Source organism: Rana temporaria, chromosome 9 (genome assembly GCF_905171775.1).
Source record: "Rana temporaria chromosome 9, aRanTem1.1, whole genome shotgun sequence".
Lineage (NCBI taxonomy): Eukaryota > Metazoa > Chordata > Amphibia > Anura > Ranidae > Rana > Rana temporaria.
Genome location: NC_053497.1, coordinates 170,270,963 through 170,295,413, shown reverse-complemented (window position 1 = coordinate 170,295,413; position 24,451 = coordinate 170,270,963). Strand labels below are relative to the sequence as shown.

The 24,451-nt window shown below is 48.1% G+C and overlaps 1 protein-coding gene across 1 annotated transcript in view; it reads right to left on the bottom strand.

Moving 5' to 3' along the window:
• Positions 1 to 24,451, bottom strand: part of GABBR1 (gamma-aminobutyric acid type B receptor subunit 1) — a 283,737-nt gene that overhangs the window by 145,592 nt on the left and 113,694 nt on the right. The window contains exon 7 of the mRNA XM_040324995.1: positions 1,284 to 1,444. Within this exon, the coding sequence (XP_040180929.1) occupies positions 1,284 to 1,444 (161 nt within the window). The remainder of the gene's footprint in view (positions 1 to 1,283; positions 1,445 to 24,451) is intronic.

Here is a 24,451-nt window from a genome sequence, read left to right as displayed (position 1 = left end):
CACCGGTCGTAGTCAGGAGACTTGAGTCTATAACCCAACTTCTTTAAAGTCCCTTACCAAAATGCATCTCACTGATAGTAGTCAGGGGTCTTAAATCTATAGCCTAATTTCTTTAATCTGTTCTACCAAAATGTACCTCACTGATCATAGTCGGGGGTCTTGAGTCTACAGCCCAACTTCTTTAATCTCCTCTACCAAAATTGATCTCACCAATCATAGCCAGGAGTCTAGAGTCTAGAATCCAACTTCTTTAATCTCCCCTACTAAAATTGGTCTCATTAATCATGGTCAGGGTTCTTGAGTCTATTATAGTCCAATTTCTTCCATCTCCCCTACCAAAATTGATCTTGCTAATAGTAGTCAGGGGTCTTGTGTCTACAGTCCAACTTTTTTAATATCTTCTACCAAAATTGATCCCACCGATCATAGTAAGAGATTTTAAGTCTACAGCCCAACTTCTTTCATCTCCAATGCCAAAATTGATCTCACTAATAGCAGTCAGGGGACTTGCACCCTTCATGGCTTTATTCATAACGTACAGGAGGTGTGTTACAGGAGATAGAAAATTGTAAACATGTCTTGGAGGGACTTTCTGCTGCTAAGCTGGTGTGTCTAAACTCATCACATGCACTGCTGCCTTGGAAAACGACAGAACACTCTAAAAACATACATGACTCCTTTTATCATACTGGAAAACAAATCATTTTCATTTTTAAACCCTGGTCGCGAATGAGGGTTTGTCTTGAGAGCCTCCAAAAATATCAGCAGCAGTCAAAGATTGCTATGGTGCAGTTGGTTAGCATGGCCAACCAGGGACACTTCCAAGGACAAACCTTCCAAATACGGGACCGGGGATATCAGAACATTTTTTAAACTAATAAAAATATACTTTAAAACCCGCTAAAAATATTTGATGAGAACTGAATCTAATCAGCAGAAAATTTGGAATTTGTTGAACAGTTGGTGGATATGGGAACCTGCAGATCTTTCCAATCTCGGGCAATCGGGTACAATTACGATGGACAATTAAGATGGTTCCACCTGTCTTTCTTATATCCAAAACCAGCCTTATCTTGATGGTATATCACAGGGATCCTCAAACTACGGCCCTCCAGCAGTGGAACTACAAATCCCACGAGGCTTTGCAAAACTCTGACATTCACAGACATGACTAGGCATGATGGGAATTGTAGTTCCTGAACACCTGGAGGGCCGTAGTTTGAAGACCCATGGTATATCACCACTTTAGATGCCCCACCAGCACCCCAAGCACCTGCTCTCACCTGGCTGTCGTGGTGTATCAGCCTGAGCTCGTACTCCGGTAAAATGTCCCTCCGGTTGTTGACGTCCTCCAGGGCCATCTGTGCGGCTGGGTGACAGGCCTGTCCCCCGGGCCAGCCCCCGCTCATGGGGAAGAGGGCGCCCACGTGCAGGGCTTTCTTACCTGAGACCGCACCACATAGCATGAGAGTCAAGACAGGCACAAACAGTGACACCGACATGACCAAACAAGGGGGCATCATTGGGGGTGAGAGCAGAGGAACAGCCAGCCGGAGGGACAGGGGATGGGGCGAAGCATTGTAGACGCACACCAAAAAAAAAAAAAAGTGCAAAAGGGTTAAAAGGTGTGACAGGTGGAGGAATAAAGCAAAACAAACCTTCCAAGAAAAAATAAAAAAAATTGGCAAAGCAGATGGGATAAACTGCGATCAACAGGAGAGAGAAAGAACGAGACTGCCAGAGAAAAACAAATAGACAGCAAAAAGAGACGGCAAGCAAACAGCGACAGAGGAAGAGATGAAGAATGAATGATTTATAACAAATAAAAATAAAAAGGAAATACAGAGATATGTGTCTTGGGAAATAAGGGCAGCAGCAATCCAGGGGCAGCCTCAGACGGGCAGAGACAGCGGAGCGAGACAGCCCGCGGCAGAGGCAAGAGGGACCAGCAGCATCTGCATGATTCCACGGTTGGATTCTGCAGTGTAGAGAGAGCGACAGAGGGATGGAGAGAAGGGAGCGAGAGAGGGAGAGAGCGAGGGAGCAAGGGGGGAGGAGACACATTGATGTCACCCACGCCGAAGGGAGCGAGGGATTACAAAGAGAATGGGAAATGAGAGAGGGGGAGAGAGGAGGGGGGCGAGCGAAGGAGAGAGGTGGTGGTGGGAAGGGATGCAGGGGGGGCACAGGTAATAGACACTCTGCCTGACACATGCCAGCATGGATGAACAGGCACGCTGACAGGTGCAACGGGGAGGCATGAAATCACTCAGGACGGGGGAGCGGAGGAGAAAATAAAAAAAGGAAAGGATGGAAGGAGTTAACGCTGACACTTGTTCCAGATAATCACGACATGTACTGGCTTATTTAATAAGGCAGGGCAAAGAGCAACGAGGGGGCGCCAAGGGCCGTAACCCATGGCAACCGCTGGCTTCATCTCTTTCCGCTTTGGGCAAATGATGACTCGTTTCTGATCAGAGCAACCGGGCCAATTCCTGGTCCTATTTTTATGTGGGGGGTCAAAGGTGGGACTGATAAAATCAATGAAATATTTAGACTTAGGGCCAGATTCTCAAAAGAGATACGACGGCGTATCTCTGCGTCCGGCCGGTCGTATCTATGCGCCTGATTCTTAGAATCAGTTACGCATAGATTTCTATTAGATCCGACCGGCGTAAGTCTCTTACGCCGTCGGATCGTAACTGCATATTTACGCTGGCCGCTAGGGGTGTGTACGCTGATTTACGCTTCGAAATATGTAAATCGGCTAGATACGCGAATTCACGAACGTACGCCCCGGCCGACGCAGTACAGATACGCCGTTTACGTTAGGCTAAAGTTACCCCTGCTATATTGTGGCGTAAGTGCGGCGTACCAATGTTAACCACTTAAGACCGAGACCAAAATGCTGCAAAATGACCCGGCCCCTTTTTGCGATTCGGAACTGTGTCGCTTTAACAGACAATTGCGCGGTCGTGCGACGTGGCTCCCAAACAAAATTGGCGTCCTTTTTTTCCCACAAATAGAGCCTCTTTTGGTGGTATTTGATCACCTCTGCGGTTTTTATTTTTTGCGCTATAAACAAAAATAGAGCGACAATTTTGAAAAAAATGCAATATTTTTTACTTTTTGCTATAATAAATATCCCCCAAAAATATATAAAAAAACATTTTTTTTTCCTCAGTTTAGGCCGATACGTATTCTTCTACATATTTTTGGTAAAAAAAAATTGCAATAAGCGTTTATCGGTTGGTTTGCGCAAAATTTATAGCGTTTACAAAATAAGGGATAGTTTTATGCCATTTTTATAATTTTTTTTTTTTTACTACTTATGGCGGTGATCAGCGATTTTTTTCGTGACTGCGACATTATGGCGGACACTTCAGATTTTCAAATTTTTGGGACCATTGTCTTTTTCACAGCAAAAAATGCATTTAAATTGCATTGTTTATTGTGAAAATGACAGTTGCAGTTTGGGAGTTAACCACAGGGGGCGCTGTAGGAGTTTCGTTTCACCTAGTGTGTGTTTACAACTGTAGGGGGGTGTGGCTGTAGGTCTGACGTCATCGATCGAGTCTCCCTATAAAAGGGATCACTCGATCGATGCAGCCACCACAGCTTCGTTCTTCAGCTTCGGACCGGGTCTCGGGAGCGCGCCGCGGGCGCGCGCCCGCGACTGGGTACTAGTACAGGACGTACCTGTACGTACATGTGCCCAGCCGTGCCATTCTGCCCACGTATATGTGCAGGAGGCGGTCCTTAAGTGGTTAAGTATGGGCGTCGTTCCCGCGACGAAATTTGAAAATTTTACGTCGTTTGCGCAACTCGTCCGTGAATGGGGCTGGACGTAATTTACGTTCACGTCAAAACCAATACGTCCTTGCGGCGTATTAGGAGCAATGCACACTGGGAGATTTCCACGGACGGTGCATGCGCCGTTCGTGAAAACCGTCAATCACGTCGGGTCACAGAAGATTAACATAAAACACGCCCCCCTGTCCCACATTTGAATTAGGCGGGCTTACGCCGGACGATTTACGCTACGCCGCCGCAACTTACGGAGCAAGTGCTTTGAGAATACGGCACTTGCCCGTCTAAGTTGCGGAGGCGTAACGTAAATAGGTTACGTTACGCCCGCACAAAGTTACGCCAAACTACGAGAATCTGGCCCACAGTTCACATAGGCATCAAAATTTGATTGCCGGCTCAGGTTGCCCCAAACAAGCTGTGTTGTTTTTTTTTTTAATCATCCAGCGCAGTGGTCTCCAAACTGTGGCCCGGGGGCCAGATGCGGCCCTTGGGACACTTATTCTCCATCTGACACCAATGATGGGACACCATTCCCCACACTGACACCATCAATGGGGCATTATTCCTCCCACTGATACCAACAATTAGCTACTATTCTTCCCACTGACATCAATGATGGGGCACTATTCTTCCCACTAACACCAACGATGGGGCAGTATTCCTTACACGGACACCAATGATGGGGCAGTATTCTTCCCACTGACACCAATGATGGGGCAGTATTCTTCCCACTGACACCAATGATGGGGCACTATTCCTTACACAGACACCAATGATGGGGCACTATTCCTTACACTGACACCAATGAGGGGGCACTAATCCTTACACGGACACCATTGATGGGGCATTATTCTTCCCACTGAGAACAATGATGGGACACTATTCCTCCCACTGACACCAATGATAGGACACTATTCCTCCCACTGACACCAATGATGGGCCACTATTCCTCCCACTGACACCAATGATAGGACACTATTCCTCCCACTGACACCAATGATGGGCCACTATTCCTCCCACTGACACCAATGATGGGCCACTATTCCTCCCACTGACACCAATGATAGGACACTATTCCTCCCACTGACACCAATGATGGGCCACTATTCCTCCCACTGACACCAATGATGGGCCACTATTCCTCCCACTGACACCAATGATGGGCCACTATTCCTCCCACTGATACCAATGATGGGACACTATTCCTCCCACTGACACCAATGATGGAGCACTATTCTTCCCGCTGATACCAATGATGGGCCACTATTCCTCCCACTGACACCAATGATGGGGCACTATTCTTCCCACTGACACCAATGATGGGACACTATTCCTCCCACTGATACCAATGATGGGACACTATTCTTCCCACTGACACCAATGATGGGACACTATTCCTCCCACTGACATCAATGATGGGGCACTATTCTTCCCACTGACACCAATGATGGGAATGATTGGGATTCAAAGGATCCCTTAAAGGGGTGGTAAAGGTTTGTTTTTTATTTTCTAATTAGGTTTCTTTAAGCTAGTGCAGTGTTGGTTCCCCATATGCCCTTTCAAACCCAGATATTACCTTGTAAGTGTAGCAGTGACATCATCACTGTAATGGACAGTAGAGCTACAGAAGTGGACAGAGACAAGAACAGTCCCCCTGCACAAGTAGAGAGTGAGAGAGAGCTGTGGGAGGGGCCCAATAGGCTCCACCCACTACAACCTTCACAAAACTACAGAAGGGGGCGGGTCAAGACCAGTCTCCCTGCACAAGGAGAGAGAAAGTAGAGCTGTGGGAGGGGCCTAGCAGGCTCCACCTACTACAGAAGACTACAGGAGGGGGTGGAGACAAGACCAGTCTCCCTGCACAAGGAGAGAGAGAGAGAGAAAGTAGAGCTGTGGGAGGGGCCTAGCAGGCTCCACCTACTACAGAAAACTACAGGAGGGGGAGGAGACAAGACCAGTCTCCCTGCACAAGGAGAGAGAGAGAGAGAAAGTAGAGCTGTGGGAGGGGCCTAGCAGGCTCCACCTACTACAGAAAACTACAGGAGGGGAGGAGACAAGACCAGTCTCCCTGCACAAGGAGAGAGAGAGAAAGTAGAGCTGTGGGAGGGGCCTAGCAGGCTCCACCTACTACAGAAAACTACAGGAGGGGTGGAGACAAGACCAGTCTCCCTGCACAAGGAGAGAGAGAGAGAAAGTAGAGCTGTGGGAGGGGCCTAGCAGGCTCCACCTACTACAGAAATCTACAGGAGGGGTGGAGACAAGACCAGTCTCCCTGCACAAGGAGAGAGAGAGAAAGTAGAGCTGTGGGAGGGGCCTAGCAGGCTCCACCTACTACAGAAAACTACAGGAGGGGGGGAGACAAGACCAGTCTCCCTGCACAAGGAGAGAGAGAGAGAAAGTAGAGCTGTGGGAGGGGCCTAGCAGGCTCCACCTACTACAGAAATCTACAGGAGGGGTGGAGACAAGACCAGTCTCCCTGCACAAGGAGAGAGAGAGAGAAAGTAGCGCTGTGGGAGGGGCCTAGCAGGCTCCACCTACTACAGAAAACTACAGGAGGGGGTGGAGACAAGACCAGTCTCCCTGCACAAAGAGAGAGAGAGAGAGAAAGTAGAGCTGTGGGAGGGGCCTAGCAGGCTCCACCTACTACAGAAATCTACAGGAGGGGTGGAGACAAGACCAGTCTCCCTGCACAAGGAGAGAGAGAGAGAAAGTAGCGCTGTGGGAGGGGCCTAGCAGGCTCCACCTACTACAGAAAACTACAGGAGGGGGTGGAGACAAGACCAGTCTCCCTGCACAAAGAGAGAGAGAGAGAGAGAGAGAAAGTAGAGCTGTGGGAGGGGCCTAGCAGGCTCCACCTACTACAGAAAACTACAGGAGGGGGCGGAGACAAGACCAGTCTCCCTGCACAATGAGAGAGAGCAGCAGGGGCCGGTCTTTATTACAGGAAGGAAAAGTCTCACACTGGATGACTGCACAGATCTGGAGGAAATACACAAAGCACCCCGAGATTCAACAAGAATACACATGAGGAACGGATTTAGACAATATTTGGTGGCGTTCCGTTTAATGAGTTCCAAATGTTAATAAACAATTTACTTTGCACCTAAATGGTTTGCACACTTGCAGCCAGGGCCGGGACAGGGGGTGGGCAGGAAGGGGCGGCCGCCCTGGGCACTGTGGTATCATGCGAGATGGAGGGGCACAAGGAGTTGGGGGGGGGGGGGATTTTGGAGGCAGTAAGAATTGTTCCAGAAGGGGAAATCTGGCGGCGTGTGCTAGAAACGGTGATTTGGTGGGGTATTTGTGCTGGGAGGGGGATGGCGAAGAGGATTTGTGCTAGGAGGTGTGATTTGGGGGGGGTTTGTGCTAGAAGAGGATTTTTTTGAGGGAGGGGTGTGCAAGTAGGGATGATTGGGTCAGTATTTGTGTGGGGAGGGGGGATTTGTGGTAGAAGAGGTGATATGATGGGGGGGGGGGGTTGTGCTAAAAGAGGATTTTATTGGGGGGGGGGGGTTGTGCAAGTAGGGATGATTGGGGAAGTATTTTTGTGGGAAGGGGAAATTTGAGGGGGGGTTGTGCTGGGAGGGGGGATTTGTGGTAGAAGAGGTGATATGATGGGGGGGGGGGGGATTTGTGGTAGAAGAGGTGATATGATGGGGGGGGGGGGGTGTGCTAAAAGAGGATTTTATTGGGGGGGGTTGTGCAAGTAGGGATGATTGGGGGAGTAATTGTGTGGGGAGGGGAAATTTAAAGGGGGGGTTGTGCTGGGAGGGGGGATTTGTGGTAGAAGAGGTGATATGGTGGGGGGGGTTGTGCTAAAATCTGATTTTTTTAGGGGGGGGGGGGTGTGCAAGTAGGGATGATTGGGGGAGTAATTGTGCGAGGAGGGGAAATTTGAGGGGGGGTTGTGCTGGGAGGGGGGATTTGTGCTAGAAGAAGTGATATGATGGGGGGGGGGTTGTGCTAAAATCTGATTTTTTTTGGGGGGGGGTGTGTGCAAGTAGGGATGATTGAGGGAGTATTTGTGCGAGGAGGGGGAAATTTGAAGGGGGGGGGGGGGGGTTGTGCTGGGAGGCAGATTTTGAGTGGGGGTGGGGGGAGGATGTGTACTTGGGAAAGGAAAATTTGAGTAGAGGATTTGCGCTGGGAGGAGTGATTTTCTTTTTTCGGGGGGGGGGGGGTATAACGAGGATTTGGGGGTCCTCGGATCAATTCCAACCAAGGAAACTATCTGCTACTTATTTACGTTGAACAGGTTTCCGTCTATCATGCAAAAACATACGTCGAGTTATCTGGCCTCCGACCAACCAGCCCATACACAAAGGTGACCCTCTATCTCCTCCAATGAGGAATAACAAGGGCATCAGTCATATTGATTTCCCAGCCAGATGTAAAATATGAATACATGGATCAGGCAGATGAGGATCACTCCCTTCCTCCATGATAAACGTCCTTCAGGTGCCTCCAGGAGGCCAAAAGCTGTACAGAAAACTTGAACGCAGTTAACAACAAAATATTAAATTTTGTTCGCTGACTAAGACGTCGCCCAGCACGCTGGAAATTTTCTGTTTCAGTAAAGATTGCTGCACTTTGCTCCTTGTACTAGAAACAATGGATTGCTGCACCTTCCTCCTTGTACTGGATACAATGGGAGGCGGCAGAGGGGGGGGGGGCTGAATTGAGAAGCGCGGAGGGTGCCACAAATTGGGGGGTTGCCCTGGGGACCTCTGGGCCCCTTACAAAAAAAAGAAATGAAAATTTATATATATATATATATATATATATATATATATATATATAGATAGATAGATAGATAGATAGATAGATAGATAGATAGATAGATAGATAGATAGATAGATAGATATGAATAAAAAAAGGGGGGTTGCCATCAGGGGGCCCTGGGGACCTCTGGGCCCTTTAATAAAAAATATATATATATATATATATATTATTTTTAATAAAAAATGGGGCCCTGGGGACCTCTGGGCCCTTTAATAAAAATATATAGAAAAAATTATAAAAAAAAAGGGGGGGGTTGCCATCTGGGGCCCTTTAATAAAAAATATATATAAAAGAAATATTAAAAATATATAAAAAGGGGGGGGGGGTTGCCATCCGGGGCCATGGGGACCTCTGGGCCCTTTAATAAAAAAATAAAAAATACAAATATATATAAAAAAAATTATAAAAAAAGGGGGGGTTGCCATCTGGGGCCCTTTAATAAAAAATATATATATAAGAAATATTAAAAAAATATTAAAAGGGGGGGGTTGCCATCCGGGGCCCTTTAATGAAAAATATATATAAAAGAAATATTAAAAAAATATAAAAAAGGGGGGGGTTGCCATGGGGACCTCTGGGCCCTTCAATAAAAAAATAAAATAAAAAATAAAAATATATATAAAAAATTATTATAAAAAAAAGGGGGTTGCCATCAGGGGGCCCTGGGGACCTCTGGGCTCTTTAATAAAAAATAAAATAAAAAAATAGAAATATATAAAAAAAAAAATTATAAAAAAAAGGGGGGGGGTTGCCATCTAGGGCCCTTTAATAAAAAATAAAATAAAAAATTAAAATATATAAAAAAAGGGGGGGTTGCCATCCGGGGCCCTCTGGGCCCCTTACAGGTGTACTGCCTGTAAACCCTGATGGCGGCCCTGGATGCCGTCGCCGCCATCTTGCTACACCCTACCTATATGCCTCGGAAGTCATTTCGAGCATGCGCGGGTTTCCACAGCGACAGCTAAGTATACAGACGCTCGGGTTCTCTATTTTTCTCATCGAGATTCTTGGGCAGATTTCCCGACGAGAAACCTCAAAGCAAGACGGCTTAGGTGGAATTCCGTCAGAAATATCCGATCGTGTGTACGGGGGGCATGATAGAAAGCCGGCAGGCGTCCCAATACTTTTGACAATATAGTGTACCGCTCACCACTACACCCCCCGTGTTGTACACAACAAAGCGCTGACGTTTGTACGTGACATCCTCCCGACCAAAGTGTTTCTTGTCTCCACATTGTCGCTCTTCCTCCACTTGTGATGTTGGGAGGTACGCCGCTGTGCGGGGAACCGCGGGAGGCTAATATAAAGAGCGACTGCGCTACTATTTAAAAATACATGTAAGGATTTATTTTTTCGTTAATGATTCCATAACTGGGTTAGATGGGGGGGGGGGTTTCTCTCCCCGCACTTCCGCTTTAAGATTTCACTTTATAGTCGCGGCTTCAGCCTGCAGGAGCGGAAAAATAAAATTCTGGCTTCTCGGCTGCCTGATAATCTTCTAGAGACGGTGAGAAGCCTTTTCACGTAGCAGAGAGAATGAGAAAGGGGGGAAGGCGGGCGCGCCGCGGACACGGTAACCCAGTTCTTCCGTTACGGATCGCGGCACATGGATTTACTGACAGTGCCACGTCTGCATCGCTGTGATAACAGGCAGGAGAGGCACGCCGGCCACGTCCCGTGACGTCCCGTGACGTCAGCCGCGGGGCGGGGATCAGCAAGATTAGCTTTGTGCTCCTTTATTCATAGTGTATGGTGTATGTTTGGGCAAAATAAAATAAAAAAACACATGCGGAACATTGCTGGAATACATGCGCCTTTCCCCGCTTTGCCCCTTTGTAGGTCTTGGAAGTGCGGAAAAATACCAGTTGGCCCACCAGAAACAGACCCTCCTCAAGGACATGAATTTTAAGTGAGGCGACCCGAATATAAGCCGAGGCACCTCATTTTACCACAAAAAAACTGGGAAAACGTATTTACTCGTGTATAAGCCTAGGGTGTGCATCTGCATGCCTCACTGTGCACATGCCTCACTGTGCCCATGCCTCACTGTGCCCATGCCTCACTGTGCCTCACTGTGTCCATGCCTCACTGTGTCCCACTGTGCCCAGGCTTCACTGTGCCCATGCCTCACTGTGCCCATGCCTCACTGTGTCCATGTCTCACTGTGCCCATGCCTCACTGTGCCCATGCCTCACTGTGTCCATGCCTCACTGTGCCTCACTGTGTCCATGCCTCACTGTGCCCATGCCTCACTGTGCCTCACTGTGTCCATGCTTACTGTGCCCATGCCTCACTGTGCCCATGCCAGTGTTGCCAACCTACCAGATTGAAATTTACTGGCACGATACCCGAAAATGTACTGGCGCAGCAAAGTTTTTACTGGCATTTCACAAAAGTTACTAAATTACATTTTTAGGTGCAATTTTCAGTATTTAGGCTACAAACAAGTACACTAGGCAAATAGCAATGTGATTTAAGGTAGATATTATATTTTTGTTATTTTCGATATAATAAGGGCAAATTATTTAGTCACATCACCTCCTGCCTCCATCCCCCTCTGCCACCAACACCCCCTGCCCTCACCCCCCTCTGCGGTGCCACAATCTCCCTCTGCCTCCAATCTCCCCCAGGCCCCCAATCATCCCCTGCATATAATCTCCCCCTGCCTCCAATCTCCCCCAGGCCCCCTACCTCCAATCACCCCCCTGCCTTCATTGTCCCCTGCCTCCATCCCCCTCTGCGGTGCCACCAACAACCCCTGTCTCCATCCCCCACCCTCTGCGGTGCCTCCATCCCCCTCTGCGGTGCCACCAACAACCCCTGTCTCCATCCCCCACCCTCTGCGGTGCCTCCATCCCCCTCTGCGGTGCCACCAACAACCCCTGTCTCCATCCCCCACCCTCTGCGGTGCCTCCATCCCCCTCTGCGGTGCCACCAACAACTCCTGTTTCCATCCCCCACCCTCTGCGGTGCCACCATCCCTGATCGCTGTATAAATGTAATTGGTCCCAAATCTGTGTCAAAAGTGTCCGATACGTCCGCCGCAATATCGCAGTCCCAATAAAAATCGCAGATTGCCGCCATTACTAGTAAAAAAAAAAAAAAAAAAAAATTCTGTTCCCCATTTTGTAGGCGCTATAACTTTTGCGCAAACCAGTCGCTTATTGTGATTTTTTTACAAAAATACGTCGAAAAATACGTATCGGCCTTAACTGAGAAAAAAAATTGTTTTTTTTTTTTTTTTAATTTGAATATTTATTATAGCAACAAGTAAAAAATATATATATTTTTTTTAAATTGTTGCTCTTTTTTTGTTTATAGCGCAAAAAATAAAAACCGCAGAGGTGATCAAATACCACCAAAAGAAAGCTCTATTTGTGGGGAAAAAAGGACGCCAATTTTGTTTGGGAGCCACGTCGCACGACCGCGCAAATGTCAGTTAAAGCGACGCAGTGCCGGAAGCTGAAATTTCATCTGGGCATGAAGGGGGTTTATGTGCCCAGTAAGCAAGTGGTTAAGCCAAGGGGGGCATTTTCAGCACAATAAAAACTTGCTGAAAAACTCGGCATATTTTTGAGTATATACGGTATTTATTTTTTTATTATTATTATTCTTGTTGTAGGATGTACTATAACAAAAGTGAAAGAAAAAAAAATACCTTTGCCGATAAATATTTCCTTGCTGGTGTAATTAAAAAAAAATCTCGACCTATGAAATTTCTCGACTGTGTCACTTCCGTTGCAGCTACGTCAGCAAACAGCTGTTCCCGAGGCTTTAGCGCGCATGCGCGACTTCACCGCTGCTTTATCTTGCACGCAAGTTAAAGCAGAAAAATTGTAGACCTGACCGGGTGGGCGGAGCGCCGATTTGTTTAAACTCGTCATCGGCAGCACCGCGTCCAGCCCCGCCCCTTACACGCCCCTAGGCTGTTCTTTCTACTAACCCGTACCGAAGGCAGGTTCCTGCCGCTCTGTAGAGGTGAATTGAGGGTCCGATTGTGTCGGGCCAATCGTGTAAAAAAGGGCCTAAGACTGCTTTCACACTGATGTGCTGTGGTTTATGCACACCGTGGGCCAGATTCAGATAGAGATACAACGGGGTAACTCCTGATACGCCGTCGTATCTCTGAGTTGCGACGTTCGGATATATGCGGCTGATTCACTTGCCACGTCACCTGCCAGTGCCACCAGATGAGGAATGTCACTTTCCACATCACCTGCCAGTGCCACCAGATTTGGATTGTCACTGCATTGGTAGCACTGATTCAGTGGTCGTTGAGTGGACGCAGGAGAGTGGAGTAAAAGGGCAAGCGGTGAGAGATGTAATGGCGATTGGATGGCGCCAGTGCAGGGTGAGCGGTATTCGTGTGTGCCGCGGCGGTAACCTAGCAACCAACCACGCTCAATGCGTCTGACGTGGATGTGCAGGGAGGCCGTGTAGCGGGCCGCGCGTGCACATCATAGCAAGGGGATCGTTGCCGACTTCGTCATGGAGACGTGACGTCTGCGTATCCCGCCCCTAGATCGGAAAGCGACCAATCAAGGGAGGTGGGGGAGAGTGAGCAGACGTGAGTGTAGGACCAGCAAGTGGGCAAAGAGTGAGAGCGCGCTTCTCTCATCCGCCCGCCCACCTTACAATGTCATGCTGCCCGCTGCGGCCCGGCTGCAGAGGCGCTACGGCCCGGTAGTGGGCCGCGGCCCGGAGGTTGACGACCCCTGCCCTAGAGGACCCAACATTGGGACCCCTGTGACATCAAGAGCAACCACATTCATCCTGCATGGAGACAATTTTTTCGCTACCTGCACAACTAGAAACTTGTCCTTGGCCCGGATTCAGCTAGATTTGCGCATTTATTACGGAGGCGCAGGGCAACGATTTTGCCCTGCGCCCCCGCAATTTTTTTTTTTCGATGCCCTCGATTCACGGAGCAGAAGCTCCGTAAATTGCGCGGGCACGCCGGCAAAATGCCCGGCGCAAGCGCGCGCAATTTAAATCCCGTAGGGGGCGGGAATCATTTAAATTAGGCACGTTCCCGCGCCGATCGTAGAGCGCATGCTCCTTCGGGAAACTTTCCCGACGTGCATTGCGGCAAATGACGTCGCAAGGACGTCATTTGCTTCAAAGTGAACGTGAATGGCGTCCAGCGCCATTCACGAATCACTTACGCAAAGTACGTAAAATTCAAATTTCGCGACGCGGGAACGACGGGTATACGTAACATGGCCTGCCCCTGCTAATAGCAGGGGCAGCCTTACGCAAAAACCGCCGTACGGAAACAACGTAAATTGCGTACGCAGGGCTCGCGCAACGTTGTGAATCGGTGTTAGTATGCAATTTGCATACTATACGCTGAGCACAACGGGAACGCCACCTAGCGGCCATCGCAAGAATGCAGCCTAAGATATGCGGGCATAAGAGCCTTATGCCGCGCAGATCTTAGGCTGCAGTCGGCGTAACGAGGTTCCTGAATCAGGAGCAGTCGTTACGCCGAGGGGAAGTAAGCAATTGCGCTGTGTAACCTATGGTTACACAAGCGCAATTGCTTCTTGAATCCACCCCCTTGTGTTGGGGAAAGGGACAGGAAGGAAGGTTAATGGATATTATGAGCTAGGTAGAATGTGGTGGTCAACTCATGTCCAAGGGGTCAACACACAGGCCACCATAGTTTGAAACCCACCAATACCAAACCCTCATTTAGCAGATTAGTAACATCACTTTATGTGTCCCTGGAAACAAGTCCAACCCATTGGCCACCATGGAAGGAAGCAAGTTGCAGAAGTAGAAGGCGGAAGTACAAGTGAGCCCGGAGAAATGAAAGAGACGATCAGATTGGTTGCGGAGGAGAAGGGGATTGTGCCAGTCCCCCCCCTGCTTGGCATACAAGTGTTCCCACTTCTCCTCACTCTCCTTCATTCACTCTGTATTTAGGTCAAAGGGATTTCTGACGGATCTTTTACAATCTTCGAACACACACAGAGTCACTGACACAGAAAGTGAAAGGAGAGATACATGGAAGGTCAGGCCTGGCAACCGCGTAGAACTACAAAGCTTAGTATTGCCCATGTTGAAGCAGAATCATGACGAGTTAGACGCCAACTTCAAAAAACGCACAGGGCCCGGATTCAAGCAGCAATTGCGCCTGTGTAACCATAGGTTACACAGCGCAATTGCTTACTTGCCCCGGCGTTACGAATGCTCCTGATTCAGGAACATCGCAACGCCGACTGCAGCCTAAAATCTGCGTGGCATAAGGCTCTTATGCCACGCATATCTTAGGCTGCATTCTAGCGATGACCGCTAGTGGGGCGCTCCCATTGTGCTCAGTGTATAGTATGAAAATTGCATACTAACACCGATTCACAATGTTGCGCGAGCCCTGCGTACGCAATTTACGCTGTTTCCGTACGGCGTGTTTAGCGTAAGGCTGCCCCTTCTAATAGCAGGGGCAGCCAATGCTAAAGTATACCCGTCGTTCCCGCGTCGCGACGCTCGAATTTTACGTAATTTGCCTAAGTGATTCGTGAATGGCGCTGGACGCCATTCACGTTCACTTTGAAGCAAATGACGTCCTTGCGACGTCATTTGCCGCAATGCACGTCGGGAAAGTTTCCGGACGGAGCATGCGCTCTACGCTCGGCACGGGAGCGTGCCTAATTTAAATGATTCCCGCCCCCTACGGGATCATTTACATTAGGCGCCCTTACGCAGGGCAAGTTTACACAGCGCACACACGCAATTTACGGAGCTGCTGCTCCGTGAATCGCGGGTAGCGCAGTAAATTTGCGGGGGCAAATCTACCTGAATCCGGGCCAAGGTCTTTACCGTATTGCGTGCGTTGCGGTAAGGCAACCAATTTATTTTAATTGGACTACCAACACACCACAAGGCAGTTTTTAAATGAATTTTTTGTTTTTCATCTCAAGACACAGCAGTGCAGTGGTGGTTCGCATCTGAGCGTTGTGGTGCGCTGGCAAGGTACATTGGGAAGGCATTCAAAAGGAATGACACTGCAATGCTCCTTCATTACATGCGTTATCGCACTTTGCGGTGGTGTATGGTAGATTGATTGTTCTGTCGCACGTTACCGCAATGCAATAGTGTGAATTGAAAGCGACACACATGGCTGAACGCTGAAACACACACAGGCCCGAACTGTCTAATCTGCTGAACAACGTGTAGTTCTGTTCAACCAGCCAGACACCCCTGTCAGATGGCATACAAAGCCCAACACAGTAAGGCCTTATTCACACAGGCGTACCCAGTGGGTCCATTGGACCCCAGCAGCACTTTGAGGGGGGCAGCAAACTGAACCACGGACACCTCTCCATCTCTTCTATATACCCAGCAAATTGACGACCAAGATTTTTTTCCCTTTTGTGTGTCATGACAGCTGCCTGCTGGGCACTCCGCCTGCCCCTATACTGCCATAGTCTGTCCATATACTACCCTAGCCTGTGTGTATATACTACCCCAGCCTGCCCCTATACTGCCCTAGTCTGTCCATATACTACCCTAGCCTGTGTGTATATACTACCCCAGCCTGCCCCTATACTACCCTAGCCTGTCCATATACTACCCTAGCCTGTGTGTATATACTACCCCAGCCTGCCCCTATACTACCCTAGCCTGTCCATATACTACCCTAGCCTGTGTGTATATACTACCCCAGCCTGCCCCTATACAACCCTAGCCTGTGTGTATATACTACCCCAGCCTGCCCCTATACTGCCCTAGTCTGTCCATATACAACCCTAGCCTGTGTGTATATACTACCCCAGCCTGCCCCTATACAACCCTAGCCTGTGTGTATATACTACCCCAGCCTGCCCCTATACTGCCATGGTTTGTCCATATACAACCCTAACCTGTCCATAAACTACCCTAGCCTGTCCATATACTACCCTAGCCTGTCCATATACTACCCTAGCCCATCCCTATACTACCCTAGCCTGTCCATATACTACCTTAGCCCATCCCTATACTACCCTAGCCTGTCCATATACTACCTTAGCCCATCCCTATACTACCCTAGCCTGTCCATATACTACCTTAGCCCATCCCTATACTACCCTAGCCTGTCCATATACTACCTTAGCCCATCCCTATACTACCCTAGCCTGTCAATATAGTACCCTAGTCTGTCCATATACTACCCTAGCCTGTCCATATTCTACCCTAGCCTGTGTGTATAACTACCCCAGCCTGCCCCTATACTGCCATAGTCTGTCCATATACTACCCTAGCCTGTCCATAAACTACCCTAGCCTGTCCATATACTACCCTAGCCTGTCCATATACTACCCTAGCCTGTCCATATACTACCCTAGCCTGTCCATATACTACCCTAGCCTGTCCATATACTACCCTAGCCTGTCCATATACTACCCTAGCCGGTTTATATACTACCCTAGCCCATCCCTATACTGCCCTAGTATGTCTATATACTACCCTAGCCTGTGTATATACTACCCTAGCCTGTCTACATACTAACCTAGCCTGTCTATACTGCCCCATACTGCTCTAGCCTGCCCCATACTGCCCTAGCCTGCCCATATACTACCCTAGCCCGCCCCTACACTGCCCTAGCCTGTCTATATACTACCCTAGCCTGCCCCTATACTACCCTAGCCTGTCCATATACTACCCTAGCCTGTGTGTATATACTACCCCAGCCTGCCCCTATACTACCCTAGCCTGTCCATATACTACCCTAGCCTGTGTGTATAACTACCCCAGCCTGCCCCTATACTGCCATAGTCTGTCCATATACTACCCTAGCCTGTCCATAAACTACCCTAGCCTGTCCATATACTACCCTAGCCTGTCCATATACTACCCTAGCCTGTCCATATACTACCCTAGCCTGTCCATATACTACCCTAGCCTGTCCATATACTACCCTAGCCTGTCCATATACTACCCTAGCCTGTCCATATAGTACCCTAGCCTGTCCATATAGTACCCTAGCCGGTTTATATACTACCCTAGCCCATCCCTATACTGCCCTATAATGTCTATATACTACCCTAGCCTGTCTACATACTAACCTAGCCTGTCTATACTGCCCCATACTGCTCTAGCCTGCCCCATACTGCCCTAGCCTGCCCATATACTACCCTAGCCCGCCCCTACACTGCCCTAGCCTGTCTATATACTACCCTAGCCTGTCTATATACTGCCCTAACCTGCCCCTATACTGCCCTAGCCTGTCTATATACTGCCCTAACCTGCCCCTATACACTACCCTATCCTGTCTATATACTACCCTAGCTTGCCCCTATACTGCCCTAGCCCGCCCCTATACTACCCTAGCCCGCCCCTATACTACCCTAGCCTGTCTATATACTACCCAACCTGCCCCTATACTACCCCATCATGCCCCTATAATGCCCTAGCCTGTCCCTATACTACCCCAGCCTGCCACTATACAACCCCAGCCTGCCCCTATAATGCCCTAGCCTGCACCTATACTGCCCTAGCCTGTGCATATACTACCCTAGCCCGCCCCTTGGAATTGAACATAAGGATGTCATATATTTTGTATACAGACAAGGTGCTGTTACATGTAAATCTGAATGCCTGATAAATTTTATTTTAGCTTTAATTATCGTGATATAAAATAATGGATGTGGGGGCCTTTTGGTGGGCATGGTTTTTCTTTTTTTGGGGGGTGGGGGGGGGCAGAATTTCATTCTTGGACCCAGGCAGCACAATGTCTTGGGCCAGCCCTCGGCGTACTGATCCGTACATCAATGTGAAGAGCCATCTTCACCCTCCTGGGGTGCACAGGTAGAGGCAGCGTGCTCAAATCATTGACAGGTGGCCAGCTGCAGGGAACTGCATGAATCTCCGAGCGCATCAGATCCGCACGGATCAGGACACGGACAGACTGTAGAATTTCCTAAGGCCTCCTTCACACATTTGGTCTCCAAGGAGCGCTACGCATTTGGATTGCTCTTCAGAGAGCATTTGACAGGCAGTGAGGAGACTGTATTGCCTGCTTTAAGCCCCTGGACCCCACACTAGTGTGCCACAGCCACTCGTTACAACCAAGATACGCAGAATACCATCTCTGAACGCACAACACATCGAACCTTAAAGCAGATTGGCTACAGCAGCAGAAGACCACACCGGGTGCCACTCCTGTCAGCTAAGAACAGGAAACGGAGGCTACAATTCACACAGGATCACCAAAATTGGACAATAGAAGATTGGAAAAACATTGCCTGATCTGATGAGTCTCTATTTCAGCTGCAACATTCAGATGGTGGGGTCAATGTATATAACAGGAAAGCATGGATCCATCCTGCCTTGTATCACCGGTTCAGGCTGGTGGTGGTGTAATGGTGTGGGGGATATTTTCTTGGCACACTTTAGACCCCGTAGTACCAATTGAGCATCATATTAAACACCACGTCCTACCTGAGTATTGTTACTGACCATGTCCATCCCTTTATGACTCCAGTGTCCCCATCTTCTGATGGCTCATCCCAGCAGTATAATGTCACCATGTCACAAAGATCCAATCATCCCACCACTGGACAATGAGGTCCCTGCACTCCAATGGTCTCCACACTCACCACATCTCATCCAATAGAGCAGGGCTCGACAATATCCGGGCGCCCGGTCGCAATTGCGACAAGAAATTGTGACCTGGCGCCCGCCGGTAATTGAGGCCGCGGCTTTGCGGCTTACAAGGCTGTAGCCTCAATTACCGGGCGTCGCGGGCACAGGATCCTGTGTCTCCGTGCGCCCCCACCTCCCCCGCCGCGTGATCGCGGCGGACCCACGATGGCAGGTAATTGAGGCCGCGGCTTTGCAGACTTGTGAAGGCCCAAGCTTACTTCTGTGACCTTGCGCCATCTGGTGGTGGATGTTGGCATTACAAGTAAAACAGCAGTTCTAATGTGTTTTCTTCACTGCTTTCACTGCCATCTCCTTCCCTCTAATTAGAACCCCCAAACATTATATATATTTTTTTATTCTAACACCCTAGAGAATAAAATGGCGATCGTTGCAATACTTTCTGTCACACCGTATTTGCGCAGTGGTCTTACAAGCACACTTTTTTGGGGGGAAAAATACACTTTTTTTAACAAAAAAAAAAAGACAACAGTAAAAGTTATTCCAATTTTTTTTATATTGTGAAAGATAATGTTATGCCGAGTAAATTGATACCCAACATGTCACGCGTCAAAATTGCGTCCGCTCGTGGAATAGGCAACGTTTAAAAAATTCTACAGGTTGCATGTTTTGAGTTAAAATTAAAACCCCCGAGGTAATCAAATACCACCAAAAGAAAGCTCTATTTGTGGGGAAAAAAGGACGTCAATTTTGTTTGGGAGCCACGTCGCACGACCGCGCAATTGTCAGTTAAAGTGACGCAGTGCCGAATTGCAAAAAAAAAAAAAACGGTCCGGTCATTGTGAAGCCAAATCCTCCGGGGCTGAAGTGTTTAAAGAAATGAAAATTGGATTGAAAAAGAGAGGAAGGAGGGAGCCCCTGTGTGGGCCCTAAAAATGTTGGGAGACAAGACGCAGCGCCCACATGTGGCCTGATGGGGAATCTCTCCCTGAAGTGGGATGATAAGAAGTTGGTTGGAAATGGACCTGGGACGGATCCTTCAAGCCTGGGACTTGCCGAGTGGTGTATTTAGGTTTTGTGCTGCCCTAGGCCTGACTACCCCCTAATTTAAATATGACCCACCCCTTTCTGTCAGTCACACCCAGCCCTGAAATGTTTGAGTGGGGATGGGCAATGGCTTCCCTTAATTTGAATATATTTCCTCTCACTTCCTGTTTGGCTATGGGGCAGGAAGTGAAGGGAAATCTCTGCAACGGGACAGGGATGGTAAAAAAAATTACCCTAGGCCTGGGTCTTGTTTGCCTAGGCCTAGGCCAGGATACAGCATTGGACTGGCCCCGTATGACAGACAGGGGTATCACAGGTAAGCTTCCATAGCTAAACAAGAGCGCAAGTTTCTGATGTCGTGCAATTGATCGCCGCAGCAGTTGTAATAAACATATATCCATAGCGTGATGTTTTCTGCTTGTTGCCATGACAATGACCCTAGCAACCGCAACCGAGACAATCGATGCTTAAACCCGGTTTCCAGGGTCAGCAAGAGATGGCGTGAAGGTACTGAGAGCAGATCAAGGTGCTTCAGCTCGTGATTCCAAGCTGGAATGAAAGGAGTAAACAAAACAAGAGGAAGCTTTGTGTCGTATTCTGTATACTTAGTTATTTTTTTTCATCATGTTCAACATGCCTTTTTAATAAGGTAAATATGAAAATGTTGCATAAGAATATTTCTTTGTTAATGCTGCCAGCCTGTAAAATGGATCAGAACATCAGGGAGATCAGACTACACGAGCTGCAGGAAGACGCAAAAATCTCTCTCTTTTCCTTAAAACCTGTATGGGGAGAAATATGGAGGCCGCCATTGCTGTCTGTCTAATGCCCTTGTTTCGTCACATATGGCTACCCGCTGGAGTGCGAATGCGCGACGCCGCCATATGCGTTCCAACACTTTTACAAATGTGATGGGTAGCCGAATGTGATGAAGAATATAGCTAGAGAATTTAGCTGAAAGGAATTTGTGAACACTTTAGTAATTGCTTTTCGATGAGAATTTAGCATTTGAAAAAGAGTTGGAACGCATATGGCGGCGTCGTGCATGCGCGCTCCAGCGGGTAGCCAAGTGTGATGGGTCGCCATATGTGACGAAACACCCTGTACACACGATTGGTTTTTCCATCGGAATAAACTCCGACGGGTTTTTCCAACGGAATTCTGCTCAAGCTGTCTTGCATACACACGGTCACACCAAATTCTGACCGTCAAAAACGCGGTGACGTACAACACGTACGACGAGCCGAGAAAAATGAAGTTCAATGCTTCCGAGCATGCGTTGACTTGATTCTGAGCATGCGTGTTTTTTTTCTCCGTCAGAGTTCCGTACAGACGAACGAAATTTCCGATATAATTTTTTCCGTCGGAAAAAAAGAGAAGATGTAGTTTGGTTGGTCTTTTACCTCCCTGACGAGGATGCAACGTTGGATGGTCCGTTTGCCTACCAGGTTTTGCCTGGCTAGAACATAGTGTTGTTGGATAGTCCTTTGCCTCCCAGGCTTTGCCCGGAGAAGATGGATGGTCCTTTACTTCCCAGACTTCCCCTGGAGAGAATGTAGCATTGTATGGTACTTTGGCCCCTAGGCTTTGCCTGGAGAATGTGTAATGTGAATGGTCCTTTACCTCTCAGGCTTTTCTTGGAGAAGATGTAGTGTTGGATGGTCCTTTACCTCCCAAGCTTTCAGGCCAAGAGAGGATGTAGCATTGTATAGTCCTTTACCTCCTAGGTTTTGACCAGAGAAAATGCATTGTTGGATGGAGAAGATGTAGTGTTGGATGATCCTTTACCTCCCAAGCGTTCAGGCCAAGAGAGGACGTAGCATTGGATAGTCCTTTACCTCCTAGGTTTTGCCCAGAGAAAAATGTTGGTTGGTTCTTTACCTCCCAGGTTTTTACCTGGAGAGAATGTAGCAATGGATGGTCCTCTGCCTCTCAGGCTTTCAGACCTTGAGAAGATGCAGCGTTGGATGTTGAAGGCTTTACATGGAGAAGATGTAGTGTTGGATGGTCCTTTACCATCCAGGCTTTACCTGGAGAAAATGTAGTGTTAGATTGTCCTCTACCTCCCAGGCTTTGCTTGGAGAAGATATATTGTTGGATGGTCCGTTACTTCCCAGACTTCGCCTGGAGAGAATGTAGCATTGGATGGTACCCTTGTCCCCTAGGCTTAGCCTGGAGAATATGTAATGTGAATGGTCCTAGGCATTACCTGAAGAAGATGTAGTGTTGGATGGTCCTTCCTTTACCTCCTAGGCTTTACCTGGAAAAGATGTAGTGCTGGATGGTACTTTGCCTCCCAGGCTTCCAGGCCTGGAGAGGATGTAGAGTTGAATGGTCATTTACCTCCTAGGTTTTGACCAGAGAAAATGCAATGTTGGATGGTTTTTTACCTCCCAGGTTTTTACCTGGAGAGAATGTAGCCTTGGATGGTCCTATGCCTCCCAGGCTTTCAGACCTAAAGATGCAGCGTTGGATGGTCCTGTACCTCATAGTCTTTACCTGGAGAAGGTGTAGTGTTGGATGGTCCATTACCTCCCAAGCTTTGCCCAGAGAAGATGTAGCGTTGGATGGTACTTTACCTCCCAGGCTTTACCTGGAAAAGATGTAATGTTGGATAGTCCTCTACCTCCCAGGCATTGCTTGGAGAAAATAAAAAGGTTGGATGGTCCTTTACTTGCCGGGCTTTGCCTGGAGAGAATGTAGCGTTGGATGGTACTTTGGCCCCTAGGCTTTGCCTGAAGAATATGTAATGTTGAATGGCCCATTACCTCTCAGGCTTTGCTTGGAGAAGATGTCATGTTGGATGGTCCTTTACTTGCCAGGCTTTGCCTGGAGAGAATGTAGCATTGGATGGTAAATTGCCCCCCTAGGCTTTGCCTGAAGAATATGTAATGTTGAATGGTACCTCTCAGGCTTTGCTTGGAGAAGATATAGTGTTGAATGGTCCTTTGCCTCCTAGGCATTACCCGGAGAAGGTGTAGTGTTGGATGGTCCTTCCTTTACCTCCTAGGCTTTACCTGGAAAAGATGTAGTGCTGGATGGTACTTTGCCTCCCAGGCTTCCTGGCCTGGAGAGGATGTAGCGTTGAATGGTCCTTTACCTCCTAGGTTTTGACCAGAGAAAATGCAATGTTGAATGGTTCTTTACCTCCCAGGTTTTTACCTGAAGAGAATGTAGCCTTGGATGGTCCTATGCCTTCCAGGCTTTCAGAACTAGAGAAGATGCAGTGTTGGATGGTCCTGCACCTCATAGTCTTTACCTGGAAAAGGTGTAGTGTTGGATGGTCCATTTCCTCCCAAGCTTTGCCATGAGAAGGTGTAGTGTTGGATGGTCCATTTCCTCCCAAGCTTTGCCATGAGAAGGTGTAGTGTTGAATGGTCCTTTACCTCCTATGTTTTACCTGGAGAAGATGTAATGTTGGATGGTCCTTTACTTGCCAGGCTTTGCCTGGAGAGACTGTAGCATTGGATGGTACTTTGCCCCCTAGGCTTTGCCTGAAAAATATGTAATTTTGAATGGTCCTTTTCCTCTCAGGCTTTGCTTGGAGAAGATATAGTGTTGAATGGTCCTTTACCACCTAGGCTTTACCTGTAGAAGGTGTAGTGTTAAATGGTCCTCTACCTCCTAAGCTTTACCTGGAAAAGTTGCAAAGTTGTAAAGCTGGATGTTACTTTGCCTCCAAGGCTTTCAGGCATAGAGAGCATGTAGCTTTGGATGGTCCGTTGCCTATCAGGCTTTCAGGCCTAGAAAGAATGTAATGTTGAATAGTCTTTTACCTCCTAGGCTTTGCCTGGAGAAGATGTAGTGTTGCATAGTATTTTACCTCCTAGGCTTTGCTTGGAGAAGATGTAGTGTTGGATGGTCCTTTACCTCCTAGGCTTTGCCTGGAGAAGATGTAGTGTTGGATGGTCCTTTACCTCCTAGGCTTTACCTGGAGAAGATGCAATGTTGGATGGTCCTTTTTCTCCTAGGCTTTGCCTGGAGAAGGTATACTGATATAGATAGAGGGATCTCAGGGATTCCCCACAACCCCAAAACTCCAATGAAAAAATGTGGGCGGAGAGGACTATACCGGTACTGTTTTGTATAGGTTCAAAAACCTGAGTAATTCATATTGAGTAAATTTAAAAAGATTTATTTACATACAGACATTATAGACAAAAAAATTAATGAAAACTACATCACATTGAAACACATTTACAGAAATACAAACTTGACCACAATCTGG